Source organism: Kryptolebias marmoratus, linkage group LG13 (genome assembly GCF_001649575.2).
Source record: "Kryptolebias marmoratus isolate JLee-2015 linkage group LG13, ASM164957v2, whole genome shotgun sequence".
Taxonomy (NCBI): domain Eukaryota; kingdom Metazoa; phylum Chordata; class Actinopteri; order Cyprinodontiformes; family Rivulidae; genus Kryptolebias; species Kryptolebias marmoratus.
In genome coordinates, this window is record NC_051442.1 from 22,611,338 (window position 1) to 22,627,672 (window position 16,335).

The 16,335-nt window shown below is 39.0% G+C and overlaps 1 protein-coding gene across 2 annotated transcripts in view; it reads right to left on the minus strand.

The window, feature by feature from the left end:
- The window catches only part of LOC108244718 (galactosylgalactosylxylosylprotein 3-beta-glucuronosyltransferase 1), a 51,397-nt gene that overhangs the window by 2,480 nt on the left and 32,582 nt on the right, over window positions 1-16,335 (minus strand). The window contains exons 2-7 of one of the 2 annotated variants that reach the window (XM_017431141.3): window positions 13,250-13,469; window positions 9,678-9,792; window positions 7,790-7,953; window positions 3,945-4,447; window positions 927-1,223; window positions 649-754 (exon numbers count right to left, since the gene is read on the minus strand). In XM_017431141.3, coding sequence (XP_017286630.1) covers window positions 668-754; window positions 927-1,223; window positions 3,945-4,447; window positions 7,790-7,922 — 1,020 coding nt within the window. In that variant the 5' untranslated portion in view covers window positions 7,923-7,953; window positions 9,678-9,792; window positions 13,250-13,469 and the 3' untranslated portion in view covers window positions 649-667. Of the gene's footprint in view, window positions 1-648; window positions 755-926; window positions 1,224-3,944; window positions 4,448-7,789; window positions 7,954-9,677; window positions 9,829-13,249; window positions 13,470-16,335 lie in introns of both variants that reach the window. The other variant, XM_017431140.3, reaches the window with a different exon arrangement.

A 16,335-nucleotide genomic window follows, 5' to 3' on the forward strand; every position in this document is an offset into this window, starting at 1 on the left:
TTTGCTTTTGGCATCAGGAGGTCTTGACAGTGTAAAGACTTGACAGAAAATGACATGGAATCCAGATTTTTGCACGGCTTTTGGCTTTTAAAGACTATGGTGTAAATGCAGTTTGCAGAAAATTCCCTGCTCAAAAGTTTTTGTCTCTTGCACTGATTTTTTCCTTTAACATTGTGAAGCTCTACTTAGAACCTTCTTAAGATCCAATAGTGCAAAATGCAAATTCTTGCAATTTTTTGACTGGTCTTAAGATTTTGATCAGGAGTGTATCAGCCTGACAGGTCAGTGTGTCTGGTCCTTATACGTCAATGATCTGGTCAGTAGTCCAAAGGCTTACTCAACTCCCGGTGAACATTCAGAAGTCTCAGAGGATTGATATTTTGTTTTTTTTAAAAAAGGACAAACTAAACAAACAGTGCCATAAAAGCAATTTTAGTGTTCTTTCAACTAGTATATGTATATATATATATATATATATATATATGTGTGTGTGTGTGTGTGTGTGTGTGTGTGTGTAAAGGCTTCGCAAACATTCAGTAATGACATAAAATCAGGTTACCATGTGAGCTAGCTTCCTTCATATTGATCCATCCCCCACAAAATAATCACCATGTGGAAAGGCATTTGCATTTTTAAGACAGCTATTACCTGTGTCAGATGCAGTATGTCATATCTCCACATTAGAATCTGTAAATCCTTTTTTGCCCTCATTTACCAGCACAGGCTTCTCTGTGCGAGTGTGCCACACTAATACCTGCAGGTTAGAAAAAAGGCTATGAATAAGCAGACAGAGCCATGATGAAAATGATGTACTGTGCAAATACACAACAACATACCTGCTAAAGAGTTTATTATAAGCTGACAGATTTCTGACTTGGAAAATATTTGTTATAAAAAAGACATGCAGTGAACGATTTTTTTCTCACCTTAGTGCAATTCGAAGCTTTGGGCTCCAGTTCACTCAGAGTGATCAGCTCCTTCAACAAGCTACTCTCCTGATATCCTCCCTTTACCCCGTGTAACTTGAAATAAGCCTGAGGTTTGGACAGAATGAGGCTCAGGTTCACTGCAAACCCAGCCATGTCGATGGCAAAGGGCCGATGAGGGTCAAATACAGTTTTCCAGCCGTAGACCTTGCCTAAGATGTTTACTTTGGGAGACTCATATCGTAGACCACCCACAAACGCCACGGGCCACACTGACACTTTTTTAGTGGAACGCATCTATTAGTTGATAAGAAAGACACAAAACACTCTTGTGAGGAAATGTCTTCATTTCATACATCACCAAATCTTGTCATGGTTAGTAGTAGAAGTCAAACCAAGAAATGCAGACCAAAAATAAACTTAAGGATTCAATAGTACCCCAAAAATAATACAAACCAAAAGGCTGATGTGGCAGCATAGGATACAAAATAGTAAAACTGGAGGGACCATGAAGGAGAATCAGACAAAGCATGGAAGCCAGGCTGCAGATAAGGTAGAGACTGGGAGGCTTAATGGACTGGGGCTGATGAGCAGATAGGAGACAGGGGGCTTAATGATAATGGGGAACAGGTAAAAGTGGGCGTGGCAGGACAGAGGAGCAGAAGCTGACTGAAGAAAAGTACTGAGAATGACTGGAAACACAGGGAGGCAATGGAACAAACTGAACACAAAGGAAAAATAAAAAATAAACATCACAACAAAAAGAATCACAAAGGAAACACAAAGAACAGCAACATGAAAAAACTAAACTAAATCCATTTATCTAGCCAACAAAAAACCTAACCTCACCCTAACCAAGAATCCAGGTTCAAGACAAATCTAAATTTAACCAAAAGCTGAGACATAAAGAAGTATAAAGGTGATATTTCACTGGACTGTGACTAGAAAGTGATTTAGCATTCATAAGGGGGTCTACAGAATGTCCTGCAAAGTTTGCAGGAGTTCTTAATTTCCCTGCGTGAGTCACAGAGGTGCACAGTCCTATCACTTTAGTTTTGAACACATTCAAAAATCTGTGCAATGAATTTTCTCAAAATAGCCATGAGTCATCATAGGGGTCTCTAACCCATATCCAGGGTACTTGAGCTGTATTTTGACTCCTTCACAGGAGCTCTCCTCTAATAGAAAACATGTCCCAATCCAAAAACTACACTGTTGATGAATAGTTATTGAAAAACTGGTCAAAATTTGCCTATTTTCATTTCAAAAGTGTACTCCAGCAGATTAAACCATCCAGGTGGGGGTGGCTGCTTAAGTGGGGTTGAAGCTAACCGAGGTAGGTACAATGTGGGTGGGCAACAAAATAATGTGCATGACCTAAAATACAGTTGTGCACAAAAAAGGCTGTGATTTTCTAAATCTGTCCATTTAAAGTGAGAACACATAGCTCACTGGTCACTTGCAAAATTCAGTGAGACTGCAAAGGAAAATTTGCATATTTTAGCAATTTTGAATCACCAACTAGTCTTTAATGAGTCGCAGCTCAGTAAGCTACTACCTTAACCCTCCCATGGCCTTCAGGTCAAATTGACCTAAAGGTACAAGGGCTTCTCTACCTCTCTCTGTCTCCCTCTTTTGAGGACTTCAGAAGGGTTAAAGGAATGGTCTAGTCTTTTTTGAATTGAAGTTCTGTCCAATACTTAACAATAGTTAGTACCTTATTAGGCATGACATCACTTATAGAGCATGGAGTATGAAGAGGCAAAAGTTTTTGTCCAGGCTAGGCTAATGGTTAGCCAAACAAAAGCCTGTTATACTCTTTCTCAAAAGCAGCATACTGGTATGAAAGAATGGTACATTCACTAATAACAAACCTTTACACTTATGTATGACACTGTCTGTTTATTTAACCAAACAACATATGTGTTGTTACACAAATATGTATGTGCTGAGTATAGACTATTTACAAATGGTGCTGAGTGTGAGGTTATGGGTTCTTCTTTGTGTTTTTTGCATCTGTCTTGTTTCATTTCAAGGTTATTGTCCATGTTTTGTTAGTTATCTTTGTTGGTCTCATTTTGGTGCTGTCTCTGTTTCCTGTGTTTTTGTATCTTCCATTTACCCTCAGTCAACACTTGGTTTTCTGCCATGTCCACCTCCACTTGTCGGCAATGATTATCACTCACCTGTGTCCACTTACCTATTATCCTCTGTGCTTAAAACCCGGTAATTTACTCCATTTCGCCTCTGGTTCATTGTTCATTGCTCGTTGTTCTCTCTCTGTTTCCATCCCGGTCCAGTCCTGGTTGTTTTCTACTCCCACCTGTGGTGTATTAAGTTAGTTCATGTTTTGTCTTCGCTGCCTAGTCAGCTTTTGTTTTGTATATCTTTTAGTTTAATAAAATAGCTTTCTTTAATTATAAGTCTTCGTTCTGGGTTCGCCTCCTTACCTGATACTGAGGCTACTGAATGTATCAATCCTCCTTATCATAATGTGTACAGCTACACTTGAGTAGTAACACAGTTGTTCGGTTGAGAAAACAGTGCCAAACTAAACAAACAGTGTCATTCAAAAGTGTAGAATATATTATATTTAAATATATTTATATTTACATTTTGATATTAGTGTAGGTGTGTTGTTTTTAAGAGGGAGTTATTTTATAAGCCTGAAAAGTATAGGGCACCACCTGTGAAGTCCAATGTTCAAATATTGAACCTGGGTTAAAAAAAAACATATTTTCCTTATTTAGCTCACTTTCTGAGTGTAAAATCCTAGTTAAATTTTTTTCCACTTTTTCAATTTTTCTAAAATGTGTTAGTGACATTTTTGCAGTATCCATTAGCTTAGCCTGGACTTTTCTCTTTCTCCACACTACATGCTCTATGAACGGAGTCACAGCTGATATGGTACAAACTACTGATAACTATTTGACAGAACATCACTTCAAAAGTGACTAGACTATCCCTTTAAGGAGAGAAGAAGAAAAAGAGTTTTGGCTTCAAAATACATCACTTCACCTCCTCAAACAGCTGCAGACTGTATGTGTTGTCATCATCTGCGAAGTAAACAACGCCAGGCTGGCTGGTATTTATGCTGAAGGTCTCTCTTAGCCACAGCAGTGCCAGGTTCCTCTGCAAGGTGCCCCGTGGAACTCCGGGGATCCTGGCTTTTCCCTGGGCTTTATAGTTGGAAGGCGTCTCTATGTTGAGGTGGGTGTACTTGAGCCCCGTCTCCTGGAGGAGACCACTAACCAGAGGGGTCCTTCTGTGAGAGTCCTCCACCACAATCCAGTGCAGGTTGGACACGTGGAGCAGGGTGTTGGCAAGGCGTGTCAGCTCGGCCTTCTGTACGGGGCGGCTGTAAGTGGGAGTGATGACATGTAGCGTGGGAAGGATGCCAGACCAGGGTGGAGGCCGGCTGTAAACATATTCAGTGCGTACCACCTGCACAGTGAGCTGGTTCTGAGAAGAGTTGGATTCCTTTAAAGCCCGAGAGTCAGGACGAACTTTATGGATGCGATCTAGCAGGAGAAAAAGGATTACAATAAGTTTTTGTATGTGGGTTTTGTGCAACATTTAATGTATGTATTTACACATTTGTTTAATTTTAAACATTTACTGCAATCCATGAGACACTGTGCTCAATTGTAAATTAGATGTTAAACTTCTACTATTGTATGTTTTCGTGTGTCTATTAGCAAAATATCTCAAAAACCTCAGAATGAATTTTAATAAAACTTGCAGAAAATAATTGTTGGAAGTATTTCCACAACTGATTAACGATTCAGAAAGCTGCTGCAGCTAACTCTGTCAACAACTTACTCTATCAGTTTTAAAGGAGAAATTAAATGAAATCTGACGTTTCATGAATGTCATTTAGTGAAACATTTCCACAAAACATTCCAGGGACTCACTTCTATGACCTAAAACTTAAACAACTTGTTTTTAGCTCTTTTGTCAATAAACGCCGAAGTGGGGTGATTTGTTGGGTGGATTTGCCGTCCTGGGTTAATGACGTGCGCTGTGCCCTGGCCGGCTCCAAGACATTGCTGAAGAACCAAGAACGCAATTATTATCCCATTGTTTATCAGTGGAAATGGAAGAAGCATTTTTTGAATGCTGAGAAAAGCTGGAAGACTTTCCAGGAGTAATGAATATGCAACCATATGAGCATGAACCTGAACTGATGGCTGGATCTCAGTAATCAGATGAAAACTCTTCAGATTCAGATTCTGATGATTACAAGGACCATCATGGCCAACAAAACAACAAGCTTAATGACCAAGTTGGGAACGTGAAATGGTGAGAACCAATTACCTCCAGATCACTGTCATAACATCAGTACACAACACTGCAAGTCAATAACACCGGCAGGAGTAAAAATCACGTGTCAAACGTATGTTTTAGATGTGTTCTTGCTTTAAAACACCTGGTTTAAATGAATGACTTGTGGACATGCTTCTGGAGAACTTGATGATTTGGTGAGGAGGTAATTAAACCATTTGAATCAGATGTGTTGGAGCAGAAAAACTTAAAACCTCCAGGACAGTGGAGCCTTGAGGCCTAGAGTTTGACACCGCTGTAATTAATCATTATCAGTTTCAGACTATGATATTTGTTTAATCACACATGGATTATTTATATTTTTTCCTCTGAATCACAAACTGATCTCAGGCTGTTGGCCTGTAAGCAGCTCAAAAATAAAAGCTCCTCTTTCTCCTCTTGTTCTCCTTGTCTCCATTTGTCTTTATTTTAAAATTAAAAATACTTGGCCAAAGGTCCTGCTTCTTTGGCGTGAAATTGGTCCACCTCATTAAGTAGTCTGAACCCGAGTTCTGATAGTAATTCTCACATTGGAGCTTATGGATCCAAATCTGAGGAAAGTTTTTATCTTTCAGGAAGCCAAAAAATAAAACTTCAGTGGTATTTCCTGGCTGGTTCAAACAATTACTTGCATTGCACTAATTGTATAATTGTATTATATAATTGTATTTTTTTTTGAAAGTTTTACAAGCATATTTTATGATTTTCTTTCAACTGATGTTGGCTTCAAAAGACTTTTCATTTCTCCTTTAAAGATTTTGCTGTAAAAGCTTGTGAGGTAGTCGATGAGACTGACCCACAACATGTATTCTGAGCACTAACAGATTACACAAAATTTTGTCATTAACTATGTGGAGTCAACTCTATTTGTCTCTTAGCAAAATATCTAATGAACCATTAGACGGATTTCAACTAAACGTTCAGGAAAGAAAAAGTCTTTAGATGTACAACTGATTAACTTTTAGAGCAAATTCAATTCAAAATTTACTCAAAATAAAGTCAATTACTTAGCACAGGTAATTGACTTTAGAAAAACACAAATATTACTATAATTCTTTTTGTTTCACAAATATTAAGCTAATTGTTGATGTGGTAGTACTTGAGAGTCCTTCACATCATATTCTCCGAGCAAATCTTAAATATTGCATGAAATTGCACAAAAAGTTTTTTACAAGACCAAAATGACTACAACTCATTTTTCAACATAAAACGATTTTAATTTAAACTCTGCCCCTCTGAGGTAATCTCCTTAACTGCTATCATTTTCCTCAGTGGTTTAGAGCCTGTTAACACAGCTAAATCAAAAATCTATGAAAAGGTGTTTAATATACACTATATAGCCAAAGGTATTCACTCACTCATCCAAGTAATTGGGGAGGATTATGGTGTGGGGTTGTTTTTCAGGAGTTGGGCTCCATTCTTAGTTACAGTGAAAGGAACTCTTAATGCTTCAGCATACCAAGACATTTTGGACAATTTAATGCTCCCAACTTTGTGGGAACAGTTTGGGACGGCCCCTTCCTGTTCCAACATGACTGAGCACCAGTGCACAAAGCAAGGTCCATAAAGACATGGATGAGCAAGTTAGGGTGGAAGAACTTGACTGGCCTGCATGGAGTCCTGACCTCAACCCAATAGAACATCTTTAGGATGAATTAAAGCAGAGCAGAGCCTTCTTGTCCAACATCAGTGTCTGATCTCACTAATGTGCTTCTGGAAGAATGGTCAAAAAGATATCATAAACACTCTTAAACTTTATGAAAAGCCTTCTCAAAAGAGTTGAAGCTCTTATAGCTGCAAATTGTGGGCCAACTTCATATTAAACTTTATGAATTAGGAATGAGATGGCACTCAAGTTCATATGCGTCTGAAGGGAGGCGAGCAAATACTTTTGGCAATATAATGTATTTCAAAGCTTAAGCACAAACTTTTATTTATTAAGTTTGACTTTTCAAGCAGCAAGCACAGACTTAAAATTTGTTTATTTATAACTGAATTGAGTTTATTTTTCTAGAACCAATTTACAACAAAAGTCATCTCAGAGTACTGTACAAAAACATTCAAATATATTATAAAATACCAGTTACTAAAAGTTATCTATCTAAAGAAGCCAGCAGATTGCGTCAAATCTTGACTTTGTCACAATCTCTCATCCTGAGTAGCACATTGGCATCAGTGGAAAGGAAAAACTCCCTTTTAACAGGAAGAAACCTCCAGCAGAACCAGAACCTCAGGATGGGCGGCCATCTGCTTTGACCGGCTGAGGTTTGAGAGGACAGGAAAGAGTTACAGACAAATACAGAATGACTGGTCCAGATGTAATTTCTGTGGGAAGAAAGACAAAGAAACCTCACATGTTAATGACAGCAATATTTATAAATCCATAGAGTAGAGTAGAGCAGGTAAAGACAGAAGCAGAGTGAGGAAATGTGGTCAGTTTGTCCTTCAGCAGTTTAAGCCTATAGCAACATAACTAAGGGATAGCTCAGGAAACCCAAGCCAACCCTAACTATAAGATTTGTCAAAAAGGAAAAACTTACGCCTAGTCTTAAAGGTAGACAGAGTGTCAGCCTGACGGACAGAGTTCATGTTGTTCTGGTGCCAAACACTAATGAGCAGCATCCAAGGTAAGACGATCAATACTATGGCAACAATGTCTCGTCTCCTCGACATTTCTAGGGTTGGCCCAGATTCATCTCTCCACCTGCAAGGCAGAAAAGGTTCAAGGAGACTTTACTGTCCCCTACAGGCATTTAGGTGCAGTGCATCATAGGCCATTGGAGTTTTGGACTGAGATCATCTGATGATGAGAAATGACAGCATTAGAGTCATTTTGGTCAAACCTTGTAAATGACAGAAGTGCAATCTCATGCAATATTGTGAGACGTTGCCTGATGTGATAACACTCAGAGAATAAGTTAAAGATGACTACCACGCCAAAGTTAGCTCAATATTTGTACAATTGTTGTAGCCCTTTTGTGTTGACTATGGGTGAGAAACTATGGCGTTAAATTTACGCCAAAAGTACACCACAAGTGAGCATTATGTGTGCACACAATTCAGTGACCACGAGCACTACTCTACTGCAGGGCACAAAACTCAACAAAGAGCACATGAGTTGCAGCTCTCATAATATCAATCTGCTCGCTTGTGGATCTATTCTTGCACACTCATGTGAAACTTTGCCTGGGAGTGGGCCCCCACAAGAAGCACAGAAACATTAACCTGCATATGATTGGCCATTTTTCTGCTATCCCTGCCCTGTGACCCTTGTTGGCACTAGCTTTCATAGCTAACTCATCTCTGTGTGGAGCTAACATGGCTGAGTCAGAGTTTGGTGAGTAAACATTTTATGAATTTATCAGCTTCATAATATTTTTACTCAGAACAAGATGACAAAATAAAAAGGTTTACTGACATATCTTAACAGGCCAGAACTGTTATGTTTTTTTTAAATGACTTTGTAGTTTCTTGTTTGAATTTGAGTAATTTTTCAAATCTAAATTGTGCTAAAGAATGCATTATGCTACAAATTGTGTCAAACAATTTTTACCACCAGCCTCTTACAAAATCTAAACTAAAAATATTTTATTTGAACCAAAAGAGTGATTTGCACATATATTGTATGTTTTTTTGAGAGCCCATCATTTGAACTACATCAGTACACTTTTGAATTAGCTTCTGTCTCTTTTTGTCTCAGCAGTTTTCTTTACTTTTTTTTTATTATTTAAACATTTTTTCTTAACCCTCCTGTGGCCTTTGGGTCAAATGGATCTGAAGTTACAATGGCTTCAGGAGGGTTAACCAAGGGAAAAGTGGGCCAAAAAGCCTGGGGACCCTGAGCATTTTGACAAACTTCCAGATCCCTGAAGATAATCTCCAGAGGGGCAGAGGCAATATTTATGGCAAAGTCATACACGGTATTACTTTGCTGCCTCTTGTGCACTGAAAATTTTAAGACAAAAAATGTTTTAGATAAAGATAGATAAATACAGAATATCAACATCAACATATAGATGGGATTGTGAGTAAAGTAGTCAGATGCAGTATTATTTTATAGATGATTGAGGTTTAATATCTTAATATCTGTCTGTTGGGTTATTTTGAATACAGTAAAGTGTTAGCCCTGTTACCAAACAATAGTTTACAAAAAAATGTTTCATGCATGATGCTCTTCCTGACACAACCTGGGTTTGAACCCACGGCCTCAGGATTACGAGACCGCAGCACTGACCACAGAGTTACCACTGATACTAACAGCTATAGAAATATATCTCATCATAAACTCATAATAATAACTAAAACTGGATTTAAAACAATTTATATATGATTAAAATGAACAGTTAACTTTGCACCTTGTTGACTCAGAGGCATCCTAAGAAAAAGAACCTTACAGGTGAGCAGAAGAAGAGTGTGCTGTGCTCTTACTTTCTGAAGGAGAATGAGGAAGATGAAGGATGCTGCTCAGGGGGCTGATGATGATTCTGAAGATGCTGAACAGGATCTGCTTCCTCTGTGAGCTGGGTGATGCTTTATTGCCTCACTGCAGAGGGGGAGGGGGAGTCAAGTGTGGAGGCACCTGAAGTGAAGATGTGACTCATGACACACACATATTATTTAGAGAATAAAAAGTAACAAATAATTGGGTTAAGCTAAGTGTTCTTATTTGCTTATAAAACAATAATTAAATGTGGGATGAATCAAATAAACTCAGTGAAGGAATGTACCAGGACCAGAAACACTGGGAGTAAACTGGCAGAGAAAAGGCTTGTGACTCCGACTGTTACATGCTGAGGTGTCCAAACACTGATAATCAGCCATTTTACAAGAAGCCTTGTCAACCATTGGATCATTTTTATCCTTTCATGACTACTGTTTTTGTAACAGTTAGGACTAAATATGCTGTAGACATGGGGAGAACATGCAAACTGCAAACAGAAAGGCCGGGAGGCAAACCTGCGACCACCTTGCTGTGAGACAACAGCGCTAACCACTGGGAATTATAAGGATGTATTCTTGGAGAGGTGGATATATGCATTTGAAAGACAAGGAAGGAAAGTCAGCTGTAGAAAGACAGCCCATGTGTGTGAATGAGAGGGAGGCAGGTGGAACAGTGAGGCTACAAGGAGCAGAGGTCACAAAGGTGCAGGACTTCAAGTACTTAGGGTCCACTGTCCAGGAAAACAGGAAGTGTGGTAAAGAGATGAAGAAGAGAGTCCAGGCAGGATGGAGTGAATGGAGAAAATTTCCAGGAGTGATTTGTGACAAAAGGGTGGCAGCAAAGGTCAAAGGAAAGATTTACAAGACACATAGAGCTGACTCTTGAGCCATGAGATGTCCAGCTGTGAAGTTTGACCTTCCTACGTTACACAGTTTTAGAGATATCTTTGTGCATTCAACTGAAAGGACATGACCCCACCTTTGAATCCTTTTTCAGCCCTATTCCAGGCCTGTTTATTGCCCACTGCTGAAAAGCAAAGGTGGACGATAATGTTTTTGCTCATGTTTGTTTGTACGAGTGTGTCCGTTACCAAAAACTTCTCATGTCTCAAATTTTAATGAAACTCTCAGAGAGTAATCATTGGGTGACGGTATGAACATCTACAACTGATCACCTTTTGGAGTCAACCCAATTCAAGATGGCTGCCACAGCTAACTGACCTTAGGAAACACAAAACTAACTCAGTCAGTTTTACAAATATTGAGCAGAATTTTGGTCTGTTAGTCATCCTCAACACATGTTCTGTGAGATAGCATGTCTCATTAGATGGCGCATGAAATTGTACATAACTTAACCCTAACCCTAACTCTCTTCCTGGTCATCATAAAATAACCTAAAACTCTGGTATGAAAAGCAGCTAGAGATATGCATGCCTTATTTCTTTAAAGTCATGTAATAACCTGGCTCAGTAGTGGGTCTTTGACCGTGGAAAACTAAAGAAGTTCTCAGCTGATTTTTAATGGAAACATTTAAGAACCAGCTCTAGCACCAGCTCTAGTCTAGTGGTGAAATTTCTTTGGTAGCAAAGTCCCAAAGAGATGTTAGGAGGTTCTTTTTGAATTTTTCTAAATTCTCAGAAGTACACATTTTATTTTAATTTAGCTTCTTTTTTTCACTTATCTATCAAAGAAAAGTGATATTTTGCACCATCATATTCTTAAATGTTGATAAAATGACAAAATATATGAAAGTGAATTACAGGCATGGTTGTTACCATTTGCAAACAACCTTTAAACCAGCCACTCACAAACAATTCAATAAGCTGAGAGTAAACAACTAACAACAAGAGTTGTAGTGGTCATATGGTTTTATTAACAAAAGAAAAGTAAAATAGTAAAATCAGATCAATAAAATAATCTCTATTTGTTTTACTGTGACTGCACCTAATGGTACAAATAAAAACACTCCAAACATTTAGAGATGTATAACCTGAACAGATTTTGTGGAAATTTCCTTATATAGCTCTTTTCACACATCACAACCATCACTATAACTAGAGAGTGGACTGGAAATCAAAAGTTAAAGCTACAAAGGTTTAGTGCCCCATAGTGGTTGGCTGCAGTACAATTAAAGTCCCACCCCTCCATGTAATTGACTGGGATGTTTACCTCTTACATAACTGCTGTATGCTGAAATATGGATTTTCACCTCCACCAAGGAGGCTATGTTTTCTGTTGCGTCTGTTTGTTTGTGTTTGTACAACACTGCTCAAAAAGTTATGAACAAATTTTCAAGAAATGTCAAACATGGTACAAGGAAGAAGTGATTCCGTTTTGGTGGTGATTTGGTCAAATGTCAAGATCAAAGGTCAAGTCACAGGTGGTCCTGTGCTCTAACTCTGCAATCAAGTAAAGTAGGAATGTCAAACTGCACAGCTGGATACCTCATGGGTTGTGGATGAAGCCTATTGATTTCAAGGCCATGGGGTCAAAGGTGAAGGTCACAGGTGACATCTTTGTTAAAACCTTGTCTAAGCTCCAGCAAGTGACCCCTTTGTTACCTCCACCAAGGAGGTTATGTTTTCAGTCATCTTTGTTTGTTTGTCTGACTGTTAGCACGATTATTTAAAAACTAATAATGAACAGATAAGGAACAATTTTTCAAGAAATGGTAAGGTTGTCACAAAAAAACCCTAATTGATTATATTTTGATGGTCATCCACATCATGATCTGGATCAAACTATTTTTTTTGGACAATATGGCCTTGGTAGGGGGTTTGCGCTCTCTGAGTGCTTCTAGTCAAAAATATGTTTAGTTTAAATTAGTTATTTAAAGTTTTAAGAAAAGTGTCATGTTACACGGTGACGGACAGCATAACAACCTGGAGAGTGTGTAGGCAGGACAAGAGCGCTGACTCTGACTCCAAAAACACAACATGAAAGCGCCTGAAAAAAATGGGTCATTCGGCTTCAAGTTTGAGAAAGGGGAGAAAGTTTTAGATGCTTCCTTTTTTTTAAATTAATGTTGATGATCATAACTCATGAATTAAAACCCAACTACCGATAAATACGTTTAATAACTTTTGGACTCAATTCAATTCAAAATGGCTGCCACAGCTAACCGACTTTAGAAAACACAAAAATGGCTTTAGCTAAAATTAAATATGGTAGTAGCTGACAGTAATTCACAACACACTAATTGTGAGCTCTATTGCAGGAGATCGGACAAAAATATATTTTTCAAGTTTGACCCAAACTCCATAATTTTTCTTAATAGTCTTTGTCATAAAAAGTCTTGCATGAAAGGTGGCAGCCAATATGCATTTCTTCATAGGATGCTAGGCCTTTAATTTATATATATAAGTCCTACAGTGCTGCTTTAATTTAATGTGACTTGTTTGGAAACTTAAATAAGAATTTATTCTTATTTAAGTAATAAGAATAAGAATAAGAATAAATTCAGAATAAATTCAATAAAATATAATATTTTTATTAGATTATCATGTTTTTTTTTTAAAAAAAAGAGTTCAAACATTTATGTAAAAGAAACCGTTACTTACATTCATGAATGAGAATCCACCCAGCCTAATCCTCTCTGGTGAAAGTGTTTAAAACAGTTTTGAGTCATGAAGACGGATAAATACAGGAATCCCTAAAGTCCTTTTCAGAGTGAAGGTATTCTGAAGGTGCAAGCTGCAAGATCGAGGTGACAAGTGACTTCACAACATCCGGTGGGTGCTAACCAATCCTCAGGCTGGGTCGCGTTCTCAGTGGCAGCCCCTGTAGAGACAGAGGAGGTCATCTCAATGAAAGAATGCTGCTTCTCATTGCAAAAACAAAGGCTGGGATTGTCAAAGCTGGCAAGGGGACAAGGCGGAGGGGCAGACACAGCCAGAGGACAAAAGAATAAATAACATAAAAATGTCACAGCAACACAAATGGATTTTTTTAGATAAAAGTTGATTTGAAACAAAAATTTGAGGACGGGGGTCATTTATCTACAGCTTTAAATGTTAGTCACATGGCCCACTAGCCAGACAAAAATGACTTTTCTATTTTCTTAGGGCTTTCATTTTCTGACATGCTTATTAAAGACCCATTTGAACAGAACCATGTGTTTAAAAAAATCCATATCTTCCTTGAACATGTCTTTTGTCTGTTAGTCATCCTCATCACATGCTCTGTGAGTTAGCATATCTCACTGGATGGCGCACAAAATTGTACATAACGTTTTTAACAAGGTTTGACCAAAACAGCTTTAACTCTGTTCCTGGCCATGATAAAATAACCTAAAACTCTGGTATGAAAAGCAGTTAGAGACAGAGGAATCCACCCAGACAGGTCAGGAATAAAGTTGTTGAGAGGTACAAAGCACAGTTAAATTATAAAACAATAGCCCAAGCTTTGAATGGAAAAAGTATGCCACAGTTACAAACCTACCAAGACATGGACGTCCATCTAAACTAAGAGGCCAGGCAAGGAAAACATTAATCTGAGAAGAAGCCAATGGTAACGCTGGAGGAGCTGCAGAGATCTACAGCTCAAGAGGGACAGTCTTTCTACATGGCAACTATTCGTCATGCTCTCCATAAATTTGTCCTTTATGAAAGAGTGGTATGAAGAAAATCATTGTTGAAGGAAAGCCATAAGAAGTCTTGTTTGCAACAAATCACTTAGAAGAAACAACAAATATGTGGAAGGTGCTCTTCACAGACCAAAACTAAACTTTGTGTGGTAGTAGCTAAGACTTATCCCAAACTAATATCCTGAGCTCTAGCAGATTATTCAAGATCTTTCTGCAACTACTAACCAATATTGGGCTAAAATTAGGTGTGATTGTAGCTGTGAGTCATTCGCAGCACATAGGTTAAGTTCTACTGTCAGGTTCTGGTAAAGGATGAACCCAAGGATGCAGGCAGGCACAGAGAGCTTGAGAATCCACTCAAAATGTATTTTAAAACAAGAATGCAAAACAAAATAAGCTGGCCTGACAATATATACTTTTAAACAAAGGCTTATAAAGAGAGCTTGAGGTGACAATAAGAAGAACCAAGATAGTGCAAAACTTCAACATTGACCAACTAAAGATGACTGCAGGGAATTGAATATATGGGCCTGGGGCTAATGAGAATACTGGAGACAGCTGAACTGAGGGAAACGGGGAGCAGGTGAGAATGAGTAGGACAGGACTCAGGAGCATAACCTGACTGGGGAAAAATACTGAGAATGGCAGTGAGGCAACAAGAGCAAACCAAACAGGAAAAACTTTACAATAAAAACACAAGGAACACGAGAATCACATGGTCTTGTAGGAGTCGTTTTCTGACGCTTTCCACTGCTTCTAATATGGGTATGCAAATGAAAAGGGAAGTGACATCAAAGGATACAAGGGTTTCTCCAAGTCAATGTTAATTTTTGTTTTCGTGTGTACTATCCATAGTTTATAAAGTAACTAGTGTGTGAACCTTTGTACTGATGCTGCTGTGACACCTGAATTTCCCCTCAGCGGGACAATAAAGGCTATTTCTATTCTATTCCTGGAAATGTTGAACTTTACAACAAAGTTCAACATTTGTTACAAAGTTCATCATTTGAAGCTAGCAGTGGAAACCGTCAGAAAACAACTTCTACAAGACAAGGACTTAAACAAGACCAACTTCACCCCAGACCAGATCTGGTCCCTGCTGGACCTCTGCCTCTCCACCACTTATTTCAAATATAATGACAGTTTTTGCAGACAGAAGCATGGTTGTGCCATGGGATCTCCAGTGCCATCAATTGTGTCCAATCTCTACATGGAGGAAATGGAACAAAGAGCCTTGAACTCCATTGAGGGAGCTACACCAAACCATTGGTTCAGATATGTGGGCAATACTTGGGTCAAAATCCAAGCTAAGAAAATGGAAGCATTCACCAGACACGTCAGCAACATCATGAAGTTCACCAGAGAAGATGCTAACAACAACAAGCTGCCTTTTTGGACTGTTTGGTGCACATGGAAAGAGAGGACAGCCTCAACAATGAGGTTTACAGGACACCAACCCACACAGGTCAGTATCTTCTGTTTGACTCTCACCACCCACTGGAACACAAACTCTCTGTCATTAGAACTCCACACCAATTGGCCAAACATGTCTTCACGAGGACGGAAGGGAAGGAAAAGGAACAAAAACATATCAAAAAAGCTCTCTAAACATGTGGATATCCTAACTGGGCTTTTGTCAAGTCAGAGAAGAAATCTAGAAAACACACCACTGAACAGAACAAGGAGAAGAACAAACGAAAAACATATTCATCCCTTGTGTTGATGGAGTATCTGAGAAACTCAGGAGGATTTTCTCCAAACACAACATCCCGGCCTCTCCCTGGGCTGCCACCTTATCGTGGTGGAGGGGTTTGAGTGTCCCAATGATCCTAGGAGCTATGCTGTCAGGGGCTTCATGCCCCGTAGGGTCACCCAAGGCAGACAGGTCCTAGGTGAGGGGCCCGACGAAGTGCAGCCCAAAGACCCCTTATGATGAACATAAATATTAGACACAGTGTTCCCTCGCCCGGACGCGGGTCACCGGGGCATCACTCTGGAGCCAGGCCTGGAGGTGGGGCACGTTGGCGAGCGCCTGGTGGCCGGGCTTTCACCCATGGAGCC